Genomic DNA, 25,664 nt, shown 5'->3' on the forward strand with positions numbered 1-25,664 from the left:
ATTTGTAACTCCAGTGACAATACATCATTTGATATATGACAACTGGCAGACCTCTTCTATTAACAGGAGCTTTCTAATTAATGAACGCAAAACAAATCCTCAGAGGGGTTAGATGGGAGCACACTGTACAGTTTGAATTTCTTCAGCATATTTTCACTGTACAATGCCTTTTAAAATGTTCAGGTTTCATTTCAAAAGGGGAGAAAAGAAAAGATATATCTAAAGAATACCATTTCATATATAATTTCCTGCAAGGAATGAAACTTAGTGGTACTACACAATACCACCAATATTTGCTAAAAAATACCAAAAATAAGGGGAAAAATGACAGGAAATAAATAATTAACAAGTGAGTAAATGGGCAATAGCAAAAATGCATAACAGTACAGAGATTGTGCTTGCAAGACAAGGATGCTGTGGAACAGCTACACAAAAGCCGGGGTTGAGGAAGGGAGAGAAGGGGAACCGCCTGAAGTCAAAGTTGTTATAGTGCAGCTGCAAACAGCTGGTTTATCCTGCTTGGTTTTGCTGATAAAAATCTGCCATCCTGAACAAATCACAGATAAAATTTATTACCATTAAATCAATCATTTATTAAGAAGGAAAGTGTGTTTTCTCAGTGTGGTTAGTGAATAGCTGAACTAGCACAGCTGATTTTATGCAAGTCTATTTTTTCTATCAGCTGTACTCTAGGCTCTGAGTGCTTCAGTGTATACAGAACTGCCAGGTTAGGCCAGAGGATCGTCATCTGTTCAAAAGCTATCACTGTGACAGTTTTGAAGGAATTGATTTTATTGGTTGTGAGGTTTTTTTTTTCCCCCCAAAAAGCAAAACCTAAGCTGATAGCATTTTACAGTAAATCAGATTTATCATTACTTCACAGAATCGTTAATAATTATTATGCCTGCAATTCTTAAAATCTCTCTTAACTTGCAGCTGCTTGCCTGGCTGGAAGCAGCATAACATAAGCAGACAGATACTAGGACAGCTCTGACCTCTTTCAACTACTTTCTTAAAATTTCATTACTCTCGCAAAAGACCTATGGAAAAATGACAGAAACGCTTTCAGAGATTCCTGGGCACATGTGAACAATCCCCATCCCAGCAACTCAGACGCTGAGCAGTTTGATTACAAAAGAACAGTAAAAGTGTGTTCACAACGAGCTTTGTTTTCAAAAGGAGGGGAAATTTTAAGTTAATGAACTGTACAATTAACATTTCCTTCATTTTCAACTCCTCTGACCATTGCTGTTCTATTCCCCCACGCACACTTAGCAGCCTTGACCTCTTTTGCTAAACCATCATAACTAGCATGTGCTGAGTTTTTCCAAGGGAATGTACCCTGGATTACTACTTTTAATGACTCTTACTTGGAGAAGGTTTAAGAACAAACTTAACACCATAGCTGAAGCAGAGCCGCTACTTGCACAGTAACTCAGCTAATGCTAGTCTGCCAGCTACAATTTCAAGGTACCTATCAGGACACTGCTATGAATAAAAACCATGATCAAAAGCAGTTGTAGCAAATTAACAGATCAATATGATGGAAAAGGTGCTACAAGAAGGATGTGATGATGAAAGGACTGGCACAATAGAGAAGTGCTACAAAGGAAGGGAATTAGATTGCTCACCTGCATCAAAAGATTCTAGGTTCACAGGGGAAAGCTTCACCAAGGAGGGATGTCCAGTCAGAAATCCTTCCCCAGTAGGGGGTCAGCCCTTCAGTAGGGTCTAAGAGAGGTGCAACCAGTCTCCACCCCTTCTGTTCACACCGCTGAATTGCCTTCACCTGTGCTCCCAAGGCTGACCTGGTCCTTTCCCCAGGTGCTCAATCAGTGGTTCAGGCTGGGACTCAACAACTCCCATACAGTCATTCGTCTGCCAACTCACTTTGTCCGCTTACAGAAGGCTGAGCAAGGGTAAATTAGAAATGAAATCTTATTAGATAGCAGATTACATTGGTACAGTGGAGTGTGTTACAGCTCCCTCACTGAGACAAAGCATGTCAGATACTAATCTGATGGATTGATCTTAGACAGAAGGCAAAGGCAAAGACAGCTCTCGAGTTCATTGCAGCCACTTTCATTTGAACTGATACTAGTGAGCCAGACAAGAAAGCTGACACAAGAAGTGCTTGGTGACATGAGTAGCACCTTCCTCTGCTACTCACAGGTAATAAAATCACTGTGCCTTCCTCAGTTCACTTGAACAGAAAAGAGGGTGATCTGGTCTGAAAAAGGGCGAAGCTAGAAAACACACAAATACTCCTGCAAAATGGGGTGGAGGTAAACCAAGTATTAGTTTGTCATATCAGTGGAATTTAGTTTATTGCCATCAGTAATGGATATCCTACCTGAATGTAAATGGGTATGATTCGGTACAAACACTTCAATAGATGAAAGATGTATGGAAAATGTGAAATAATGAGAAGCAAAACAAGGGAAAGTGACCTGCTATGAAAAGGATATCTGAGATATGATTGTTTTAAAGAAATTTTCACAAAGAAATGTATGCTTCCAGCATCAGTTCCCTTTTGGCTCTGAAGCCACTACTGATGTATGAGATGCCTGAAGAAACTATTGTAAAAAGAGAAAGGGGTGGTAGAGAAGGAGGAGGACGAAAGAAAAAAGATGACAAATAAAAAATACAATCAGACTGTACAAAAAGCTCTCAGAGACAAAGCAGTCAAAACAAAAAAAAAAGACCACCACTAGGAGAAGCTCTTTGAACAAGCAGGTTGTATTGAAGAGGACAGCAACAGCAGCCTTGCTAAAGAACCACAAACCATTCATTGTTAAGCAGTCTCTTCCTTTTGTGAAGCAAAAGGAAGGTAGCAGTGAGAAGGTATTCCACTTACTGACTTCAGACATGCTGCTCAAATGGGAATTGGCTCCTACACAATTGTGTAGGAAAAAGAGAAGAGAGGCAGCCCAGTATGGGCCTCCTCAAAATCTGAAATGAATCCCAAACATAATCTAGACATTGTGGTGTACAGATCCTACCATTACAACATTAAATAAAACGTAAACACAGAGGAATTCTGGTTTTTCTGCTCCTCTTTATAATGTAGCTGCTCTATTTAAAATGGTGCCATTCCACAATATGCCAATAGGCCAGAATCTTCTGCTGTGTCAAGGGAGCAGACAAATTTGTATGGACAGCAGGCCTGCTGGTACTGAAGCAGTTAAAAGGCATATCAGGTAAATGGGGCTCAACAATTAGTGCAGCTCTCACAAATCATCACACTGTCAATTTTGATTGATGAGTCTGTAAACATAGGAAAATCACAGTTTTGGCATAGAAACATAACTGCTCCTATCATCTCTTTTCAGACTAATTAAACAAGTACTCTTTGTATCAAAATGTTTACTATAAGGCAAATTGAGTATACTGAATATATGAAGTTCACTAAAATTAACAGATTTGCTATCTTTTTATTTCTCTCAACAGCAACAACAACAAAAACCAACAAAAAATATTAGTTTAGACCCATCTAATCAAAACCAACCAACCAAAAAAAAAAAATTGTTTTCTCAGAGAAATGAAAATCAAATCATTTTGCATTACTGGAAATATTTTGTACTACCCATTTCAATTTTAGAAGGTTTACTTTTTTTCCCCCCCAATTTATCATTAAATTACAAAATAGACTTCAGGCCAATTTCAAAACACAGCTTCCATTTAGATTGAGTAACTGTTTACAGGGAATGCTCGGGAAGAAGATTTTGTTTTTCTACCTCTTTGCTTCTGCCTCAAAGGCTATGTTGAACTCAACATCATTGATTTTCAGATAGGGTAAACTTTTTTTTTTTTTTGTCAGTGAGTAAGCCATATTTATGCAAAAATGCTCCACTACATTTCTTGAGAAGCAGACAGGCATTATAAAGAATTACTTCTGGTCTACATTTACCTCTCTCATGCTGTGATCAGATTCCATTATTTTACATACCAAATTCCACTGAGGTTATTACATGAAGTCAAAGAACATAAGAGAACCCAACTGGAATGTATTTCTAACAGGACTGCTCTATGGCTGTAGGGCTAACGGTTTCCATCTTTTCACTCTCCTCTTGGACATTAGTAGCAACGGCCAAGTTAGCACCAGACCATGTCCTAACATTCACCATTGTAGATATTACAACAGCTCATTTATGCCAACACAAACCTAGATTATTCCCTACCACTTTCATAAGGATATATAAACCCAAATTTTGCCTTGGGAATGGATACCACTCAACATATCACTACATCTGTTGTGCTAACTTTCAATATTGCTTCTATAACTCTCTCTAAGAGACATCCTACAAGAGCTTCTCTAAGTGTCTCATACTTCCATAAAGATCCAAATCCTATTAGACAGATGCAATCACTTAATGGGGAGTGAGTTCCTCAGAAAGTCCTAAAAATAATTTACACACATAAATATGCAAATGGCATTTATGTTTCAAAGTGTTGAATGAAATTCCCCTTTTCAAGAATGACTGACATAATACAGTGTTTTATCTGTTATTCAAAACAATTCATTTAGTGAAATTTAATCTCTAGTCAAAGGCATAACATGCAAAAGAACACAATTAACAAACTAAAGACTCAGTGAAATGTTTGATTTGTAATGAACACCCCAGCACATTACCTTACTCATCACAACTCACTGCAGCCAGACCTTGTTGCTGTGCTGTTTGAATTCAACATTAAGCTACTAGACATTAATCACTGCATTTACCACTTTAATGAGCTTTTAGAATTATCCTACTGAAAATCAGCAGTTACTGAAGCTACAGAGAAAAGCATATTAAAAGAAAAAAAGAAAAAAAAAAAAAAAGTGTGCTGTTTGGTAGTCTCCCTCTTCCTTTTACCTGACTCTTACTACTTCTGAATGACAGATCAGGAGAGGACTGAGCTTCCAGAGTCGTTGGGTCGCTGGCCTCGTAGCTCTCAGGCAGTACTATCCTGCATGCTGCAAAAGAAAAAATAAAATAAAATAAAATAAAATAAAATAAAATAAAATAAAATAAAATAAATGGTTTAGCAGTGCTGTGTGCCGTGAAATCCACTGCAAAGAGCCCCAGCAAGTCCTCGCTAGTTCTCAGACGTGCTTGTTGTGCCATCTAGTGACAGACGCTTCTTCCATTCTGCACATCTCTTTTCCTGCCCCTTCCTTACTCCCATATCAGTAAGCCACACTTCTGATAAGATGAACAAAACATACACACACGACAGGAGCAAGAAAACTGAAATGCCTACAGCCACACCATCACAAGTACTGCGCCTAATTTTATCTTTTTAACTTATTTACACTGTCACTCCTCTCTACATACTTCCTTCCATCCAAGCTCAGATCTCACTGCCCTTCTCTATCTCTTCGGCTCTTGCCAGCTTCCCAGAGGCACCTGTACGTATGGAGGATTCCTTCACTGGCTCAGTGTGTTACAGCTCACTGGCCCCAGCAGAGGTCCAAACAAAAGGAGCAGGTAACAACAAAGGGGCAGGTATTTGGTTCTACCTGAGTTTGAACAAGGCACAAGCTTGTCCCAGTGCTAGAACAGTAGAATCATAGAATCACCAAGGTTGGAAAAGGCCTCCAAGATCATCTAGTCTAACCATGCCCACTGGTCATCTCCCTCATTGCCAAATATCTACCTTCCTTGAATACCTCCCAGGGACAGTGAATCAACCACCTCCCTGGGCAGTCCATTCCGGCATCTGACCTCTCTTTTGGATAAGGAATTTTTCCTAATATCCAACCTTAACCTCCCCCGGTGCAACTTGAAGCTATTCCTCCTAGTCCTATCCCCAGTTACATGGGAGAAGAGGCCAAACAACACCTCGACACAATGTCTTTTCAGGGGGTTGTAGAGAGCTGCAAGGTCTCCCCTGTGCCTCCTCCTCTCCATACTGAACAGTCCCAGCTCCTTTAGCCACTCCTCATAAGCCCTGTGCTCTTGACCCCTTCACAGCTTCATTGTCCTTCTCTGGACACACTCCGGGGCCTCAACGCCTTTCTTGTAGTGAGGAGCACAAAATGGAACACAGTACTTGAGGTGCAGCCTCACCAGGGCTGAGTACAGGGGAATTATTACCTGCCTGCTCCTGCTGACAACACAATTTCTTATACAAGCTGGAACGTCATTGGCCTTCTTGGCCACCTGGCCACACTGCTGGCTCACATTTAACCGACTGTCAGCCAACACCCCCAGGTCCATTTCTTCCACACAGTCTTCCAGCCACTCTGCCCCAAGCCTATATGCTGCCTGAGGTTATTGTGGCCAAGGTGCAGGACCTGGCAGTTGGTGTTGCTGAACTTCATCCCATTGGACTCAGCCCAGCAATCAGCCTGTCCCGATCCCTCTGAAGGGCATTCCTACTGCCAGGCAGATCGACACTTCCTCCCAACTTGCTATCATGTGCAAACTTAATAAGGGTCCACTCAATCCCACTCTCCAGGTCATCAATAAAGATATTAAACAGGACAGACCCCAGTACCAATCCCTGGGGAACACCACTAATGACTGGTCACCAGCTGACTCCATTCAATGCGACTCTCTGGGTCCAGGCCTCCAGCCAGCTCTTTACCAAGCACGGAGTATAACCTGCCCAAGCCAAAGGCTGCCAGCTTCCCCAGGAAGACGTTTCTCTAGGAAACAGTTCAGCTGCATAAAACCCAGGGAGATCGTGCCACAGCAAGTGAACCCTGGAATGTATGGAGCCTCAAGCTGGTTCTTGCTCTCCTTCTCCAAGGAGAGGAACACAAGAAGGAGAAACAGTGCCCTGAGTTGCTCGAGGTTCATCTCCTCAAGCATTATACTAACTTGACTCCACACACATGCCTATGCAATGCAATGAGGAAACCTAGGAGCTTTGTGAGATGTTTATGGGAAAAAGCTTTTTCAGATTCGGACTATTGAGCACATCCTGGCAGGTCTGTTCCATCTGTGCTTAAAATCCTTCCAGAGAAGTTTGGGAGAGTCCAGAAGTGTACTTTTAACATAACAGCAGTATGAGAAGCTAGCCAATCATTTTTCCTTATTTCTCTCTTTTAAGAACCTTCCTTCTTTACATACACTCATGATTTTATTTCTAGTGTGTGGAGGGTGAGGATTTTTCAAGTTTTAAAGTGAAACTGGAAACATTTAAAAATATTTCAAAGTTTTTAAGACCTTGGGTTAATAAAGCCCCTTAATTAAAAATAAAAACATAAATAAATAACCAATAATTCATGCCTTCTAGAAAGAAAGTTTAACAACTTATAATATACCTGAGTGCATGGCCAGAGGAGTACCTGACCAGTGCAGCTTCCACAGCATGGTAAGATCTTAAAATCAAAGATAAATTAAGTCTGCGTTTGCATGCTGAACGGGAACCTGTTTGTAACCATGCTTCTACATTATTTCTACAGCTGCCTCTCTCTGTTTTGAGAAGCAGAGCATAACGGCCCTCAATAGAAAACTGCATATATAAAAATTCAGGGAGTTTGGCTATTTACAGCATTCAATTACTCCTATGGTTATATCAGTTCCGTTTTAAGACTTTGATTTCCCATTATGGTTTTGCAGGATGGTGGAATCAGAAATACAAAATGGGTCAGATTCACTGGTGATGCGACAAGATGCTGAAAGTGACTGTGTAACAGCCTGCGGCTGCACCAGGTACGGTCGGGCTGGTCTCAGCTGGCGTTCTCCGAAGGAGCGGTCAGGCACTGGCACGGGCTGCCCAGGGAGCGGCGGGGTCACCGCCCTGCGGGCGTTCCAGGAGCGCGGAGATGCGGCCCTGAGGGACGCGGTCGGTGGGCGCGGTAGGGGTGGGCCGGGTTGGACTCAGTGATCTCAGAGAACTTTTCCAACCGGAGTGATGCTGCGGTTCTAAAGCGACGGTCGGCCCGCAGCGACCGACCCGGAGGAATCTGCACTCCAGTGCGACAGCCGAGCCGTAACGACGGGCAGTGTCGCGCCCCTCCCGCCCTCCTTCGCCTCCGCGGCCGCCTCGGAACACGCTTCCATCTCCCCGCGCGGCCCCGCCCGCTCATCCCGCGGCGACCAGAGCTCCGCCTCTCAGGCTGTGACGCCAGGCCCACTCCGCCCGTCGATAGCGCAGCCTCCGCCGAGCCGCGCCCCGGGCCCCGCCTCCCCGCCAGTCCCGCGGAGCCCCTCCCGCCCATCGGTACCTCGACGCTCGCCCCGCCCTCCGTCGGGCTCTGCTGCTCGGGGGCGCTCGGGATCCACCGAGCGAGCGCGAACGGTACGGACGCGGCCGCACAACTCCTGCCTGGAACCGAGCCAAGGTGACGTGACGGGGAGCGCGAGGCCGCGCCTCAGGGCTGGCGGCGCCCCTGGGCGGGGCGGGAGCCCCTCAGCGCGAGGTGAAGCCCCGCCCCATCCTCTGCGCGGCGCCGGGCCTGGTCCGGCTCCCGGGCTTCGGCTGAGTTGGAGGCCGCCCTGCCCGCCCTCCGCCACTTCGTTTAACTCAGCCCCCGCTCCGCCCACATCTTCTGCCCTCCTTCCTGCGGAGTGCGGGAGTGGGTTCGTCCCTCGTGTGGGATCCGTGGCCTCGGGAGGCGCGGGCGGGCGCAGAGGAGGGCCGCCCCGCTCCGCCCGCCCGACGCGCCCCACCGCTGTCTTTCAGGACGGCGCGGGCGATGCCGCAGCACTGAGTCGCAGCGCCATGGCGTCCGGCTGCGCGCCGCCGTTCGGGGACGCGGCGGAGATGCGGGAGGGCTTCTTGTGCCCGCTGTGCCTGAAGGACCTGCAGGCGTTCCAGCAGCTGCGCGCACACTACGAGGAGGAGCACTCGGGCGAAGACAGAGACGTCAGAGGCCAGATCCGAAGTAAGGGCCGTGGCGGTTTCTCGATGTTCTCCCGTCTGTTGTGTTAAATCCCGTACAACAGAAACTGCTGTGCTGCGAGCGCTCTGGGTGCTTGTCAGTACTGGAACACTGACAGAAATACGCAACAAGTGCGGCGTGGGGCCCCGTTTCTGTATGCAGGACGTAGGCCCAGGCACAGCGTGTTACTTTGTTACTGACGCAGCCGCTTCCTGACGCGAGGAATACGCTGCCTGTAATTGGGCGTTCTGTAGGCCTCCGTGCTGTTCGGGTGCAGCGCTTCGTGCTGGGGGTTATTATTGGCTTTTCTTTGTTTTCTGGCCACGTCTTTACATAAGAATGCTCCAGTTCATACTGTAATGCAGATGAGTTCCCAGGCATTAGTCAGAGGCCTTAAGGAACGGGGAACCTCTGCTTTCTGCCCGGTACCACCCTGGGACTTTGCTACTGTGCTATTATTGCTGTACTTTCCATCACATTATAGTGTTACGCTTGCAACTCACAGTTTTCAGCAGGTGTATAAGGGGATTAATTCTAGAAGATATTGAATGTGTTTACAAAAAAAAGTGGTGTCCTTCTGCTAACATAAAAATGCTAGAGTTTAAAGTTTTCTGTCTTTCTTTTGGCCCAGGAAACTGCCCTCCTCTCACTAGCTTTTGTATAAGATAATGTGGTGATCTTTCAGTTCTTTTGAAGTTACTTCGATGTGCAAGCACACTGATGTTCTTAGCTTGTATTTCTGTGCAGAAGTACAAAGAAAGTATTGAACATCCTTGAATCCAAAGAAAACCATTAGGAATTAAGAGAGTGTATATAATGTCCCAGTGCTCTATGAAAAAGGGTCCCACAGTTTAATTCAGTTCACTCTCTTATAGTGATGTCCCTGAATGAAGTGTCTGAAATTACCTGTTTGTCGTTAGGACCGTAGCATTACTTTAACGGATGACAAAAAGCATTTCCTGCCATTGGTGACACTGAACAATACTTGGTTCTAAACAGAGCATATTCACTTGTTGTGAAGGCAAAGGATTTGTTCCGAACGATAAGGAGTATACCATACTGATTTCATATGACAAATATTGAGAGGCGAACTGCCTGCTCTTCTGTATGTGGGTTTATCTTTTTTCAGGTCTTGTCCAGAAAGCCAAGAGAGCAAAGAAGAAATTACTGAAACGAGAAGGAGATGACAGAACTGATTCTGGATCTCAGGAACGATATGAGTCATTCAGCTATGGTGGCATAGATCCATACATGTGGGAGCCCCAAGAAGTAGGTAGGTAAGCTTGAGAGTGATACGCGGTGGAGATTACTTTTAATTTTAATTGGGAAAAAGTGAGTATTGCTGAAGCTGTGTGGGATTGTCTGTATTGCATGTGATTTACTGTAGCATGGAGTTGTGGCTTGCATGTTGATTCTCTGCAGCCTGCATGCATTGTATAGGATGGTGAGGAAAATGTAGATTGGGGTGGGGAGGGAAGATCTATAGAACCGGGGTGTAAACTAACCTCAAAAGCAGGATAGTTATTTGTCATTTCTTTGTGTCTGAGCTACTGAGTTCTCTTTGGTACATATTTAGCTCTGTGCATCTAGCTTTACTGAGGGTTCTGCAACCATCATCATCATCTGGCTTTTTACAAAACAGATGATAATCCACTACTACTATTTAATATTGCTACAGCCATATTAAATCTATGGCTTTTTGGTTACTCTTAAAGTAGATGTTTTGCCAGACATGTAAACTAATGCTTATCCCTTAGTTTGAGCTCTTCCAGCTATTTCTTTGGATTTGAGGTATAGTAATCTATCATTAAGAAGTTTCACTTTAAAAAATAAGCGGCCAAACTCTGGCTGCAGGTTCAGACATTGCAGAAGTTAACAAATATGTTGACTGAACCTGTACTTACAACTGCTGTTACTGGATGTTGCCTTTTACTATTATAGAAACGCTGTGGTTATTTTTGGGGGGAGGAGGCAGGACTGTCTCTGGAGGGTCCTTTAAGTTCTCCTGTGCTGCTGACAGATAAGGAATTTAGTCCTTTGGGACTGCAGAATCCAAGCTTTGTAGATAACGGCTTTTTTTTTTTTTTTTTTTTTTAAAGCAGAGCGGAAAAGATGAATCTTACAGATTTTAACATGATTTGGTGGAGAGGTGGAGGGGCTTCTGTAATATCTCCACTGCAGAGATTGAATCTAGTTACCCAGAGGGGCTGTCCCATTCCTATGAATTTGGCTACAGAGAGGTTCCTATGTATTTCATTAGAATGAGGAAGTGACATTGTACAGTTAGTGTCAAAGAGCAGCATCTGCTTTTGTGTTCTACAAGTCAGAAGAAGAATAATTTTTGCATTTTGACTGTAACTCTGATTTGTGGTGTTTCTTTTTTTTTTTTAATGTCTGGCTTATTAAAAAGATCAAAGCCTAAGTCCAGATTTCTTGAGAATGAACTATGTATTTAAGTAGATGCTGTATTGTTCTTTTGTATACTTGTTGATGAGGTTTCTGTAAATCTGTGCTGTGATCAAGGATTTGGTTCAGAGCCCTAAAGGCGAGAAGGATTATAGCAATCTGGAAGAAGCTGCTGTTGCATAAACCTCAGATAATCATTGGACTTGCATCTTGCCTTTGTTCCAAATGTAGTAAGGAAATAACAGGAGCATGTCTTGACAACAGTACTGGCTGGTAACACGTTACCAAATGTAACTGAGGAATAAAGATGAAAAAAATCTGTTCCAAATGTTTTCTTTAACGTAGTCTTCTTTGCTTTACTGTAGTAGAAATAAAACACTGCTTATTGCTAGCTTGGAGGCTAGCTTGTATGCTATGTTGAGGCCAGTACTGTGAAAACTTGGAATTCTAACGTGTCTATAAAATTTCATTTGAACCTGAGAAATAAATGGTGAAAAAGAAGGAAGAGCTGCATTTTGAAAGGTGTTTAAATTCATGTAGAACACCCAGGTGACTCTGAGTTTTCCTCTCTCCCTAAGGTGCTATGCGAAGCCATCTTTCCAGTTTCAAGAAATACCGAGCAGCCAGGATTGATCACTATGTAGTTGAAGTCAATAAGTTGTTAATCAGGTTAGAAAAGGTAATTTGCTACTACTTAATATTCCAGCCATTTAAATGTTTCTTAAATATAAAATCCTATTTTAGTGCAAAGGGTGCCCATTTATGTAGTAGTGCAATTGGTAAACGGTTTTTCACATGTTACTTTGTCCTCCCTTTTTATCCTTGTGTAGTGCGTTTGGTCATACTTTGTACCATGGGTATGATTTCTGTTTCTGTACAGTATTTTCAAGCACAAGATGCTACTTCACATGTTCCATGTACTTTCTTCATCTTTTACTTTATATGGTTACTCCTTAATGCTTTTGTCATGATTGTTCCAGCTATTTGTTCTGTAAAATCCCCCAATGATAGCCAACTTGCATTTTCACTCAGACACAATAATGTTGGATGATATAAGAATTATGTCAAAATATTTTGACTTCTGTAATTTTGGCAGTAATTGTTTAGCACCACTAGTCTGAATCTCAATGCCAAATTTAGACATCTTCGTATTCTATCTTTTTAAAATGGCACACTTTTTTAACTTGATGGGCGTGTGGGGGGGTGTTGTGGTTTTTTTGTAATTGTGCTTCTATAAGGAGGAAATGTTGTGGTCTTTTTGTTGTTGTTGTTGTTTGTTTGTTTTTGAATGTGTTGTTTATTTTCTACTAGCTTACATCCTTTGATAGAGCAAACACCGAGTCAGCTAAAATAAGAGGTTAGTAAGAGCTTACCTCAGACTATATGACTCTATAGTTTACCAGCTAAGGAATTAGTTCACCTAATGTCTTATACCGTGTGTATTGCCTCCTCCTCCACCCGATCATAGCTATAGAGAAGTCTGTTGTGCCTTGGGTCAATGACCAGGACGTTCCATTCTGCCCAGACTGTGGCAATAAGTTCAGCATGCGAAACAGGCGTCACCACTGCCGGCTTTGTGGATCTATTATGTGCAAGAAGTGCATGGAACTTATCAGTCTTCCCTTGGCAAGTAAGTGTGGTGGGTAGTGTTAATTCCTCCTTTCTTTATCTCACTCAGAGTGCTGAATGCATCCTGTATTTTTGCAACAAGAAAACAAGCTTAATATATTCTGCCTATACGTATGGAAAACTCCTCCTTGAATGTGTCATTCAATTCCATGCAGGCACTTATATGTAAAACAGAATAAGAATGCTTTCTCTATTTTTTGTCTGTGTTCCTTCTTTAGCTTCAGAAATTTTAGATTATCTGCAACAAAACACCGAAGTAAACTAGTACAAACTAATACTATAAGTAGTGTATTCCAAAATTCTGAGTATTGTAACTACAAAAGTATTAATTTTTGGAGTCATAACTGCCAAGATTGTTGAAATATCCATACCACTTTTAAATGTTGAGTCTTGCCCATGGCTGTCCAAATGCTGACATCAAGGGAATTAATACACAAGCCTTTAAGAAGCCCTTCCAACTTTACTTTCCTTATCTAGTGCATTGGAGAGGAGACTATTTCTCTGTGGAAATAAATGATGTTAATTGGGCTCTCCAGAGAGTTCCAGCACAACATAAGGACAGTATTAACATATCAATTTTTCCATGTGCTTTTTTTTTTAACCACAAGATCCAGAGTGAGAATGCTACTAGGCATAAACAAAGGAAGTAGTTCCCAGTAGCACGTTCTCTTGCTGCTTTTAGAGTGAAGCAGGATCTTGCAGGGAAGACCCAAATTCAGATTTGTAGTTTTGGTTGCTATGTGTTCCTTGAATGTCTTTCAGCAGACTGTTTCAAGCTGGTTTTCTAGTGTTGGGTAATGCTAGCTTTTGTTAAAGTGCATTATTTGTGTTGGTGAAATTTGTTGGCTTCTCCTGTCACTGTAAAATTACCCATGCATAATTTTTAGGCAAACTCACCAGTGCCAGTAAAGAGGCCTTGAGTTCTCTTACTAGCCCGAACGCCTCACCTAATAGCGTCCATGGCTCTCGCCGAGGCAGCATTAGCAGTATAAGCAGTGTGAGCTCTGTTCTGGATGAGAAGGATGATGACCAAATCCGTTGTTGTCAGCACTGCAAAGATACTCTGCTGAAAAGAGAACAACAGATTGATGAGAAAGACTACACTCCAGAGATTGTGAAACTCTATGAGGTAAATCAAACTCCTTGCTCGTTCTTGCGTCCAAGTTCTTTCTGGCTTAATGTTCTAATAACAAAGATAAATCTGAAAGTAAGCATTCAGAAGCTGTATATTATTTACATCCCACTGTAGCTTAAAACCTTATTTTAACATACTTTTTTGTTCTCATCTGGAACTAATGGTTTTGAGATGTCCCTTAAAATTGTGAATAATGTCAAATGGGATTTTGTCAGAACAGTTCTTTTTAAACCAATGATGCGCTTGTGCTAGTGTTAATGGGCTCTGCTAGAACTATACAACTTCATGTTGTAAGAACTGTTTGTCCCCACACTAGTGGCAACCATCTAAATTGAACAACAGCGTGTGGCTGGCGTTCTGTGTTCAAATATACTTTAATAGCAGGTACTGACATTTGTTGGGTATCTTCCTGATAGCCTGCAAGCTCTTCTCCCAGCCTGAAGTTTAATATTAATGGGGATTTCTGTTAGTGCTTTTCTGTGAAAAGAGTAAGACTAGAAGTTGCCCATCAAAACAGTTTCTGAATTCAAAGTTCACCTTGCAGGGGTACAGAGATTCTTTCTCTGTTCTTGACAGTGCCATCTGTGTTCTCAGGATAACTGGGGGATCTTGTGATCCTGAGAAGTTAGATGGCTTTCATAGCTATTAGCTTTGAATGTGCATAGGCACATTGAAAGGTTTATGTCAGTGAGTGCTTCTATTAGTGTTCTAAGACAAGTTCTGCTTTTATGTGCGTTGTGAAATAAGAAACTCCGACTCTGCATGGAAAAGGTTGACCAGAAGGCACCAGAATATGTAAGGATGGCAGAATCTCTGAAGTAAGTCCCACTTACTGATTTTGTTTATGAATGTATGTATATTTCTTCACCTGTAACTCTGCAAACTAGGTAAGGAATTGGCATGGTAAGGCTGTGGTGTGGGTAGGTCATGAAAAACTGTTAGGTTTTTCTGTTGTTTTAATCTGGACAAATAACTATCCAAAGCTCCAGTTAATTCACAAACTAGATTACTAAAGCAAGTCTTAAATCTGATGAGTGTCATCCCTGGGATAACTTAACTTATGACTTAGTATTAACCACAATGTTGTGGTGCATGATTTCGATGCCTGAAATAATATTTTCTTGCAACAAATTGCCTTTAAGAAGTGCTAGGATTATACTTTTATTTGTAGAATTAGAGAAATTTTAGAGTTTTACCAGTCTTAAACAGCTTTTGATTTCAGTGTGCTCAGAATTTTATATTATAGACCTTACTTAATGTAATTATATATAAGCCTTAATGTAGCTGTTGCAATGACCTGCTAAAAGACTTGTCATAAGGGGCAAATGTGATGTAAGCCTGCAATGTGTGTTTAATATATGAAATGCTGTGGAGTAGTGAAGGCTGGAAGGAAAAACAGTACATGACTTGGCTACTAAAAAAAAAAAGTTACGTCTGGCATTTGTGGTATTGCTGAAATCAATGCATTCCAAGGAATTTCCAAAGGCAAAGGAAGCTGTACAGCACATGAAGATGAAGAAATTGCCCCAAAGCAGATGTAAATTAGGCTATTATGATTTTTTATTTGAATTTTTACTACTTTAAATACATTTTTTCGTAACATCTTGAAAACTTCAAACAGTAGTGTGCACAAATGCATATATTGGTGCTTGCTCTGCTGACTCACTTTCATTCCTCCCTGTCTTACAATGTTTGATCTCCTCATAAAGAGCACTGGAATCTCATCTCACAAGGACTGCAACAACATTTCTTTGCAGCCTTACAAAAAATGCAAGTGGTTTTATTTTCCGTACTTCCTGAATTTTTCTGTTGAAATAATGAGAGGTTCCTTCCTTTATTCAGATTTCACTTAGTCGATCTAACTGCAGAAATAACTATGTCTGTGTTTTGATTCTTATAGAGGCACATAATCAAATACTAAGATGTGGCTGGTCCCTTGTAACTGGGCAGGCCCTTAGAGGGTCTTACAAGTTTGGTAGCTTTGGAGATAAGAGTTACGAAATGACATTAGGAGTGCTACTGCTGACTCATACAGAGTCCTGGGAGGTAGCTTTTGAGAGCATGATGATGCTTTTGTATATTTCAGGTACAAAAGGAAGGGCAAGTTTAAAAATGTTGAATAGGCTTCCACATAAAATACTAATGTGTTTTCTTCAATAAATATGAGAATCTAGTGATTGTGTCTCCATGTGGACTCAGTTGCTAGAATCTTAAATATTATGCCCACATGGGCTTGTAGACTTCTGCTTTATGACAAACATAAGTAGAAAACTTATTTTAATGGTGTAGTTCCTTATTTGATCAGTGAGGATTTTTCTGTGCCTGGAAAAAAATGCAGAATAGATGCATTTGTTGTGTATATTTTAAGTATTACTGATAGAGTAGGATTCTTCTTATACTAAAATTAATTTTTTCTATTATTGTAAATATTCATGTTTGCAGGTTGATATTTTCCACTTCTGTCAGCAAGAAAGGGTTTGTAAATACAATGAGCTTGAAATAAAAGCATTCTAATGGATGGTTCATCCTCACATTTGTTGACATCATCTTGGGATAGCTTTTAGTGTTGTATGTATCGTTCACTGGAGGTATGACTTACAATAAAGTTGTATTTATTTTGTAGTGCTGGTGAGACAACCTACAGTCTTGAACATGCTAATGACTTGAGGGTGGAGATTCAGAAAGTATATGAATTTATAGATGCCTTAAGGTAAAGGACGTGCATGCACTCTCTCTCACTATATGCATAAATTGAATTATGTTTTTCCCCTCTTTCATTACAGCTTGTACGAACTCTCCTTATCCACATCTATTGGGGCCTTTGCTTATTCATACAGATAGTCAACTTGCCTGCTCCATTCTAAAGAGCATGTTGAAAAGTAGATGCTCTTCCTGTGCACCATCAATTTCTATTTCCTTTTCTAACCATGCACAGAGGAAACAAATAGTTTTGTTTTTTTTTTTAAGAAAGAAAAAAAAGTATTACTGCTCGTAATATTAGAATGGTTTACCTAATAGAACATCTAAAAATGTTCATTTGGTATTGCCTCCCTCTCTTTCTGTTGTATTTTCCTTGGCACTTGTGGTTGAATGGATGAGCTTATGTTTGCTTTGATTCAGTAAGAAGATTCTGAGTCTAGGCTTGCACGAAGAGCCCCAACCTCATCCTAAAACACTACAGCTTCAGAGAATGATAAGATACTCAGCTACTCTTTTTGTTCAGGTAAATAGAGCACATATTATGAGCTATATTTTTTGTAGTGTTCTGTTCTTTGCTGCCCATCTGTGTGGTTTAAAACTTCTTTTGACAGAAGGTTTACTTCTATAGGGGTTTACTTCCACATTTTCTGCAGTCACTCTGAATATGGATAGCATTGTCAGAGTGGCATTGTTTCAGGGGCCTGAGAGAATCTGTAAATTTTGGCTTTGTCTCTGGCAGAGGCACAGCCTAGCTAGTAGTATAGTTAGAGCAGCCACAATGTGTTCCAACTTGGAGCGGTGACTGTAATGGAGGAGTACCTCATATTTGTCTGTGGAGCATTTGTTGGTGTTTCCTTAAAGTACTTGAAAACTTGTCTGAATGCCTGCAAGCATTCACTGTAAATTTTTCAATATTTGGCAGGAAAAACTGTTCGGCCTAATGTCCCTGCCCACCAAAGATCAGTATGAAGAACTGAAGAAGAGAAGACTGCATATGGTAAGACAGGTTAAGATCTGTATTTGTATGAGGGCCTCCTTCAAGGACTTAAACAGACACATAGTTATTTACTATTCATAGTTCATCTCAATGTGTTAGTAGCTGCCTGTGTATGAACAGTTGTCCTTAAGACTGGAGTTCTTTATTCTTTTTTCATTTTCTGTGCAGATCATTCCATACTTTTTTTCAGGGATTTGTGTAACAGTCATTGTAGTTCTTCCCAGAACAGAGAGACATACTGACAGCTGGACACTTCTAGAGAGCAGCAGTGGCTTGTTTGTGGGTGCTGTTGCTCTGCCTGTATTCCAGCAGAAATCTTTAAACTAAGCCATTTTTACAAGTAGAATTTGAAGACTTCTCCAGGTGGTTTAAAAAAATAAATAAATAAAGACATGGATGCAGCTTCAAGAGAGGGGTTTCTCGGGAGGTATCACTAACTGAGAAGTAAACCAGCTTTATGTTGAAGTAGAAATTAAGAACTTGTAAGTAATTGCATTCCAAAGGCTAATAATAATAACTGATATTTACACTGATGCCCTTTACAGAAGTATCTGCTACAGGTGAATGGTTACTGTCTGGTTACTGTCCAAATCTGCCTGAGACATCTCTTTGGACATTTGGGTTTAGGTATCTTTTGCTCTATGTACAGCACTGTCGCTGCTCCTTGACCTCAAGTTTGAACAGGCAGATATGAATAGATTTCATTAAGTGTCTTCACAAATAATAGGTAATATTACAAAAATGAACATTTTTTGCAGAGTAACTAAAAAATTGAATCAATGTTTGTGACAGCCGATTTTTTTTTGTAAATATGAAAGTTAAAAATGGAATTTTTCAAGCTCATGTTCTCTCTGTATACGTTTGTTTTAGGCAGCTCTTGAAACACACAGAAAACAAGAGGAGAAGCAGAAAGACTTGATTTACAGATCTGCAGCTGCAGTTAATGGTGATGCAACTCTCCTTAAAAAAGGAACAGTCAGGAAATCTGAAGGCTGGCTACCTACATCTAGCGTATCTCGACAGAGTGAGGTAGCAGACCCACTTCTTCAGCAGATTGACAACATCACTTCCTTTATTAAGCAAGCAAAGGCAGCTAATCGGCTGGATGAGGTCCGTATGTTGCAAGAAAACCTGAGGCAGCTTCAGGATGAATATGATCAGCAACAAACTCTAAAAGCTATTGAGCTTTCTAAAAAGCAGGCAGAAGAGGAAGAAAAGCAGAGGGAAGAACTTCAGTTTCTTTGTGAAAAAGAGTGGGAAAGAGAACACCACAAATTCATGTCTCAGCGTTCAAGGACAGGCTCCTTAGATTTCAGAGAAGGCAAGCAGCATCAGTATGAAGCTGCAAAAGAGAATCAGAACTTGTTAGCACATGGATTGGATTTAGATATTACTCAAGTGAAAGGGAACCGAAGTTTTGAAACTACTGCTGTTCAGCAGCTGCCAGCTAAAGAGTACTTAATTTTTCCAGTCAGGCACCAGAATACTCCACGCTGTGACAAAGACCAAAATCAGGCAGCCTGTCTAAACCCCTTTGAAGATGATGCAGATACCCCTCTGTCAGAGGAAGATCCCACTAACCCATTTGCCAAAGATGTATCTCAGCCAATTTCTTTTTCTAACACAGCTCTGCAAAGTGATAAAAAAGAATATAATCCATTTGAAAATGAGGAGGAAGGTGAACAAACTAGTGGAGCATCTGTCAGTACTCTAAATCCCTTTGAAGAGGATGAAAATCCATTTCAAAAGTCTGGGAGCAATTGGAATTCTGGAAATCCATTTGAAGAATCTTCTTCTACCAATCCCTTTGAAGTGGAGGATGTCAGTGAGATCTTAAGAGAGGAGGCTATAGAGGAGGAACTGCTTCTCCAACAGATAGATAATATCAAAGCCTACATATTCGATGCCAAGCATAGCGGACGAATGGATGAGGTGGAGCTACTGACCGAGAACTTGAAAGAACTGAAGTACACGTTAGCAAAACAAAAGGAGAAGTACAACTGTTGAAGCAGCAATCACACCTTGTAATAGTTACCTCAAGTCCACTGTTAAGAGATGGGAAGATGGAGCAGGCAGTTATAAACAGCAGTACAGATTACAAGAAGGAACTGGGAGAATGTTGTATTTTAAAAACTTTCATTTATGTATTCCCAATGCTACTTAGCCTTGAAGAAAGAAGATAAGAGGAATGCTGCTAGTCTTGAACACTTAGAAAACTTACAATAACTTGTTACAACCATCTTAATGCTAATTTGTCTTATTGTGTGCTTATTTTGGTCAAAAGTGTTAAGCAGTAATAGGGAACTGTCACTTTGAAATGGTTTCAGGGTTGGTTTGTCATCTTTCCTCGTTTCCACTGTGCTGTTAACAGCAGCTGAGTTACTGGCTTTTCAAGTAGAACTTTGACTGAAGAGACAAAAGTGGTTCTAAAATTTCTGCATCTTCTGATAATGGCACAGTGTAAATTGTAGGCCAGTCTAATTGTCCTAAGAGAGTTACAAGAAAGTGCTAATGAAAGGCTGCTGTGATTCTTTGAGATGCAGAATATACAGGCTACAGGTCAATTTTGTGTAACAATACATAAAATGGATTTAATAACTATTAGAAACTTCACTGATCTTAATATGAGTAACTTTTAAAATGTGTATATAAGAATTCCTAGGTAGAACTGAGGTGCCACCTTGTCATTACTTTTAGTTTCCCAGTTGCTCTAGGCACAAACTGCAGTGTAACAGAGCCACAATGGCTTCAGAGATACGTGTGTGGGAATGAATATGTAGATACCCATTTCCAGAACATCAGGCTAGCATCACTTCAAACTGTAGTATTAAGGGTGACCTTGAAATTCCTAATTATATTCTGGAACGTGCACATTCCTTTATATTCTCTGGGTTACAGAATGATCATATTTGTCTTATCTGAGACTTGAATCCTCTTCGTAGCATTTAAAGAACAGAAATCCTGCTTACAATGGAGAGCTGAAGTGCCACTGAACTGGAATTCTGTGAAAGCTGGGCTGTGATTGTGCCAAATGTAAGTTCCTATTTTATACTTGATTCTCATCATAAGTTACAAGAATCGGGCATGTGCATCTTCAGTGAGCAGGTCCACATGGGAGTCTTGGTGTGGACCTCTGCCCATGGCAGTGACTAGGTGAAGGCCAGCTCCTGTGGTGCAGGAGGGCTTCTGAAGATTGGTATTGTAAAACTTAGGATTGCTCAATGTTAAGTTAGCATGTATTTTGCTAAAGACAGTCTGAGCTACTTTCCCCACCCCCTCACGTCCCCATCCCCCCCTTTGAGAGGCCCATCTTCAGACATCAGTGTTTGAAAAGGTGGCTGGGAGGAGTTAGTTAAAAAAAAGGTGTATTTAATTAAAGCTGAAATGGAGGATATTGGGCAGATCATACTCCTTTGCACTAATAGTAGTGGGCTTACTGAGAAGTACAAAGTTTTGTGGAGTGGGACATCTCTTAACTATGCCTCCAATAACATATGAAGAGCATAGCTGTAACTGGGGCATTACTTAGTATTTCAGAAACACAAATAATCGTGCTACCTGAACAGTAGGAACTCTAGATTTGCTTTCTTTTAAATATGTTGGAGGTACGTACTCCTGTTTAAGACAAACAAAACCAACAAACGTACCCTTAGTAACACTAATAACTGATCAGAATAACTCAGTGCAGCTACTTCAGGACAGTTGTTCTTAGTGCAGTCTAAATCTGAAGTTGAAAGGTGTGCAGAATGGGTTGTCTTAAGAACTTCAGTTTTTTATACCAATTATTGTTGAGTGAATCTCTAAGCGTTACTGTGCATGAAGTGGACCAACCATCTGTGCAGCAGAATTCTGAAAGGTTGTAAACTAAAATTCTGTGCTGTGGCACTTCATTTACAAAGGCAGCAAAAATTATCCATAGCTAAAGTTTATCCCAAGAATTGTTCATTTTAAAATGGATAGTACAAGTCAATTATTCAAGGCAGACTAGTTTGCTAGTCAAGAGGAGTACTCCCTGCATTATAACCCAAAGCTGCTTTTGATATTGAGTTGAAAAGAATATTTCAGTGGCTTCAGCTCTTGCATTTAAACAGTGTGTTTTCCTTGTTGTAACTATCCTGCACTATTTGTATGCTCAGTCTAATTACACTAATAAAGTATCCTTCTGTACATGTAACAACGTACTTTTTATGAGTAGCATACCTCATGATCATTGACAGCACTAACTGTGGTAAATCTGATACTGAAGTTATCTCCAACATGAAAACTGTATGCTGGTATTTGGACTGCTGTGAAGCTCCCAAGGCACAACAAAATGAAGACAACTATAAAACTAGTAAGTAACTAGCATTGACATGTTAAAATTGCACGCAATACTCTGTGTGGAAACTGTAAACAAGGGATGAAATAACATCTATTTTGTGCTGTACTTGCCCTTGATAATTCAAGCATCCCTTAAAAATTGGTGTGAAATGTTGTATTCAACCGTTAGCTCAGAAATGCTGATAACTATTTCTACAGAAATTTGCACATATAAGCCTGACTTAATGGTATAGGCAATTAAATAATTAAAAGCAATGTAGTACGATTGTGTATTTATATATTCTTATAGGTATAACATAATCATTCGAGGCAGAAACTACTATGATCTAAAACTGTGTGGGCAGGGGCCAGTAGCATCAGAAGTAGATGTTCAGCAGTACTGAACTTCAGCGCAACAGACTTGCTGGCTAAAATTAGCTGAACTTCTTAAGATGCAGTTCTCCTTTGTATGGGTTTGGGTTTTTATTTCTGCATTTAAAAAGTTACTATTTTTTTTTTCTTAAGGATAATTAAGATTATTTTAAGGCATATATTTGAAATACCAACTTGCATGTTCTCCTCTGTTGCTATTCTTTTCAATGCTTCTCAAAGTTGTACATTTTCTTGATAAATGAGACTTTAAGTGATAACCAAATCAGTTAAGCAAGAAAATTCAGCATTTATGTTTCAGGCAGGGGTATGCTATCATTTGTCTTCCTTCAGGTAGTACAAGCTGGATAACAGTAGTAGCAATTAAAACATGCCCAGGGCATGCTGTGCTGCCTTAGGAGAGATTCTTTGCCTAGTCTCTCTATCCCAAAGTAAATATGATCTTAAGGATTACACACGGTGGAGCACTGCCAGCAGGCTGAGTAACTTGATCCTGCAACCTCACAGCTGAAGTCCTGTGTCCAGTTCTGGGCTCAGTACAAGAGAGCTATGGACATATTGGTGAGAGTCCAAGGGCCATCTACATAATTAAGAGATGGGAATATCTCTCTTGCAAGGAAAGGCTGAGAGAGTTGAAACTGTTCAGTCTAGCAAAGAGAAGGCTGGGGCAGGAAGAACTTATCAATGTTTATCAGTACCTTGAGTACAAGGATGATGGTGCCAGGCTTTTCAGTGGTGTCTAATGCCAGGGCAAGAAACGGGCACAAACTAAAACGTAGGAGGATCCCTCTGGACATCATTAAAAACACCAACTGTGAGGGTGAGTGAGCTCTGGCGCAGGTTGTCAAAGAGGCTGTGGTGATTCTCCCTCTCCCTCTCTCAGATCTTCAGAAGCAATCCAGACACAGTCCTGGGCAAGATGAATGGAGAGAGAGGTCCCTTTCAACATCAGCCATCCTCTTTTTGCAATGACCTTAAACCTGCAGGCACAAGCAGGAAATAGGGCTCTGGTCATTGCTTTCTCTGTTGCTTTCACACAGCTTTGATTGAAAACTGTCACAACAAAAGCTGCTTTTTTTTTTTTTTTAAACTTACATTTATTTAATAATATTTTTCACAGTAACTATTCTAGTTGTGGCTGTAAGATTGAGACTGGGACATCAATTTCACATGAACTTGCTCCCATTTCCAGGATGTGTTAACATTTATCTCTGAAGAACCACTGTGATCATCCAGCCCTGAAGAAACACAGCTGTATGACCTGAGATGTCAGGCAGATGATTCATTTTTCAGACAAGCTTTATATTTTCCTCTCATCTCTTTGGGCAGTGGCACAAAGGCAGGGCAAGGAACCTGGCCTTCAATTTCACACATGCACTCTCGCAGATGATACTTCTTGGGCCCAAAAGTTGCAGGATGTGACAGTTTTTCTCTCTCTCTTTCCTCTTTTTCAAGTGTTTCTCTAGAAAAAAGAGAGATCTGTTCATTACCTGCAGAAGCCTGAACGGCCTTTCCCAACTCTTCCCAGGCTACATTTAACCAGAAGGATGGATTTCTCTGGCAAATACCAGTTCTGATATTTTTTTCCTTCTTTTTCTGTGCACCCTCAAGTTTCTCAGGGCTGCAATAAGATGTATGCCAGTGGGAATTAATGTTAGCTTATATTAAGAGTTACTTACTTGCTTTTGCCCAGAATTCTTTTAATGTGTTCAGTTATCTCCTTGTTGGTTTTATCTTCCACATCAACCAAAACTTGTTCTCCGCTATCTGTTAAAAAATTCACAGCAGTGTAGCAGCGCCTACCTTCACAGTAGTTGCAAAAGAGTGCTTCAGAGAAAGACAGAATGAAAAAACAGCTTCTGCTCTGCTACAGGCAATGCAGTTTTCAGCAGGGAAGGCAAAACCGCCACGAGCGTCAGCCGACAGGTAACCGCGCGCTCACACATCACGGCGCCTTTCCCCTCCCCAGCAGAGCGGTGCAGAGGGCAGAACGGCGCTGCCCGCTCCCCTCAGCGGCCCCCCGGCACCTACCGAGGTAGAAGCGGAGGAACGGCGAAGGCGTCATGTTCCTGAGGAGCATGATCTGCACCCAGGGGTTTTTGTACTGGATCTGGGGGATGTTGAAAAACACAAACTTTCTAGGGGGAAGAGAAAGAAGAACAACACGGTACAAGGCGGACGGCGACGCTCCGAGGAGGGACCCCCGCTGCCCGCCCCGCGCTCACCTCGCCCCCTCGCTCGGTTCCCCCGCCGTGTTGTAGTTCACGGTCATAACCTTCACGGAGCTCTTGAAAATGACATCGCCTTGGCTGAGGTACTGCAGCGTCCGCCGCACGGGGAACCGGCCCTTCATCGGCATGGCGGCGGCCCCCTCGCGCTGCCCGGAACGCGCGACGGAAGTGCGGGGAAGCACCGCCCCGCCCCGCCCCGCCGCTGCGCGGAAGGACTCGGCCGGGCCGGGAGCGGAGGTGTCGGCGGGCCGCCCGTCCGTCACCAGCGTCGTACAGCTCGGCAGCAGGCCGGGGCTGATGCCCAGGAACCCGCCGCGCGAGGTGCGTTTCGCACTTAGTGGCAGTTTAGCAGCCGCGAGGAACTGCGCGATCAGGGGAAGGGTGCCCGGATCAGAGCACGCGCTGCCCCCGCACCGCGCTGCGCTCGAGCAGCCCCAGCTCCGGGCAAACGCCGCTTCTGGCGCCTCTCAGTGACGGTCACCGTTTTTTACGGATGTTTTTCTTGGAGGCACCGAGGTTTGATAACCGAAACCAAAACTTTTAGCCTTTTTCCTGTGACGTAAAACTCAGAGCTCTCAGTTGCGGAGCTTCTATTAGCATCAGCAAAAAATTAAGTCAGTATCTTCGCTCTAATAGATGTGGTGTCTCTCAGACATACTATACATAAAATTAAGGATACGTTTACCATTCAAAATAGAGTCCAATTTCATTATATTTAATACAAAGCGGGGGTGAAGGGAACTGAAATCCGACACTCTACCTTTACTTAAAACCCGGAAGTAGAAAGGCAGCAGGCCACTGTATTATCTCCTCCAGTACCTTCAGGAGAAATGCTTAAGTCTAAAGAACATAAATTGAAACTTTTAGGAAAAGAAGTCTTTCTCAGCACGTTATAGCAGTAGCTCCCTCATGACAGTAAGATTCATGGGATTTATCCTGTATATTACGGCAAGGCAAATCTCTAATAATCACTGTAGTGAAGGGGAACGTCCATTTCTGTAATGCATTAGGCTCAGACATACAATGTTTAAGAAATTCAGTGAACCTAAAAATAAGAAA

General features: G+C 41.8%; 4 protein-coding genes across 11 annotated transcripts in view; 1 reads left to right on the forward strand and 3 right to left on the reverse strand.

Moving 5' to 3' along the window:
• TMCC1 (transmembrane and coiled-coil domain family 1) overlaps window positions 1-8,433 on the reverse strand; it is a 111,808-nt gene extending 103,375 nt beyond the window's left edge. The window contains exons 1-3 of the mRNA XM_046900217.1: window positions 8,162-8,433; window positions 4,857-4,957; window positions 1,632-1,909 (exon numbers count right to left, since the gene is read on the reverse strand). The gene's annotated coding sequence lies outside the window, so the exon portion shown is untranslated. The remainder of the gene's footprint in view (window positions 1-1,631; window positions 1,910-4,856; window positions 4,958-8,161) is intronic.
• On the forward strand, window positions 8,165-21,859 carry RBSN (rabenosyn, RAB effector). 4 transcript variants are annotated; one of them, XM_046900215.1, is made up of 12 exons: window positions 8,165-8,356; window positions 8,620-8,821; window positions 9,948-10,091; window positions 11,803-11,903; window positions 12,536-12,581; window positions 12,693-12,854; window positions 13,741-13,982; window positions 14,736-14,806; window positions 16,612-16,698; window positions 17,109-17,211; window positions 17,611-17,685; window positions 18,556-21,859. In XM_046900215.1, exons 2-12 carry the CDS (start codon window positions 8,659-8,661, stop codon window positions 19,690-19,692), a joined length of 2,331 nt encoding a protein of 776 aa, XP_046756171.1. In that variant the 5' UTR covers window positions 8,165-8,356; window positions 8,620-8,658; the 3' UTR covers window positions 19,693-21,859. The 4 variants fall into 4 exon arrangements, with proteins under 4 accessions (XP_046756171.1, XP_004944787.1, XP_040502677.1 ...); XM_004944730.5 differs by having other exon boundaries at window positions 8,165-8,278; XM_040646743.2 differs by lacking the exons at window positions 8,165-8,356; window positions 8,620-8,821 and adding an exon at window positions 8,888-9,110.
• MRPS25 (mitochondrial ribosomal protein S25) lies at window positions 13,207-24,757 on the reverse strand. 3 transcript variants are annotated; one of them, XR_003077333.3, is made up of 6 exons: window positions 24,600-24,757; window positions 24,406-24,512; window positions 24,054-24,141; window positions 23,470-23,836; window positions 23,073-23,284; window positions 13,207-13,919 (listed from the first exon to the last, which is right to left on the reverse strand). XR_003077333.3 is itself a non-coding variant. In NM_001277840.2 (4 exons), exons 1-4 carry the CDS (start codon window positions 24,731-24,733, stop codon window positions 23,644-23,646), a joined length of 522 nt encoding a protein of 173 aa, NP_001264769.1. In that variant the 5' UTR covers window positions 24,734-24,757; the 3' UTR covers window positions 23,447-23,643. The 3 variants fall into 3 exon arrangements, 1 of the variants encoding a protein (NP_001264769.1); XR_001468584.4 differs by having other exon boundaries at window positions 23,073-23,354; NM_001277840.2 differs by lacking the exons at window positions 13,207-13,919; window positions 23,073-23,284 and having other exon boundaries at window positions 23,447-23,836.
• Window positions 24,758-25,299: 542 nt separating this feature from the next.
• The window catches only part of NR2C2 (nuclear receptor subfamily 2 group C member 2), a 37,745-nt gene continuing 37,380 nt past the window's right edge, over window positions 25,300-25,664 (reverse strand). For all 3 annotated transcript variants that reach the window (XR_005839448.2, XR_005839447.2, XM_040646751.2), the window contains exon 16: window positions 25,300-25,650. Coding sequence is in view for 1 of the 3 variants with exons in the window: in XM_040646751.2 (XP_040502685.1) it covers window positions 25,574-25,650 (77 nt within the window). In the remaining 2 variants the exon portion in view is untranslated. The remainder of the gene's footprint in view (window positions 25,651-25,664) is intronic.

This window comes from Gallus gallus, chromosome 12 (genome assembly GCF_016699485.2).
Source record: "Gallus gallus isolate bGalGal1 chromosome 12, bGalGal1.mat.broiler.GRCg7b, whole genome shotgun sequence".
Lineage (NCBI taxonomy): Eukaryota > Metazoa > Chordata > Aves > Galliformes > Phasianidae > Gallus > Gallus gallus.

Bases quoted from the DNA above. Each gene is read 5' to 3' on its own strand.
- MRPS25 (NM_001277840.2), bottom strand. From the start codon at position 24,733: ATGCCGATGAAGGGCCGGTTCCCCGTGCGGCGGACGCTGCAGTACCTC. The intron at 24,513-24,599 runs GTGAGCGCGGGG...TCTTCCCCCTAG, and splicing joins GAACCGAGCGAGGGGGCGAG to AAAGTTTGTGTTTTTCAACA. The intron at 23,837-24,053 runs GTAAGTAACTCT...TCTTTTTTCTAG, and splicing joins AGAATTCTGGGCAAAAGCAA to AGAAACACTTGAAAAAGAGG.
- RBSN (XM_046900215.1), top strand. From the start codon at position 8,659: ATGGCGTCCGGCTGCGCGCCGCCGTTCGGGGACGCGGCGGAGATGCGG. The intron at 12,582-12,692 runs GTTAGTAAGAGC...ACCCGATCATAG, and splicing joins CGAGTCAGCTAAAATAAGAG to CTATAGAGAAGTCTGTTGTG. The intron at 17,686-18,555 runs GTAAGACAGGTT...CGTTTGTTTTAG, and splicing joins AGAAGAGAAGACTGCATATG to GCAGCTCTTGAAACACACAG.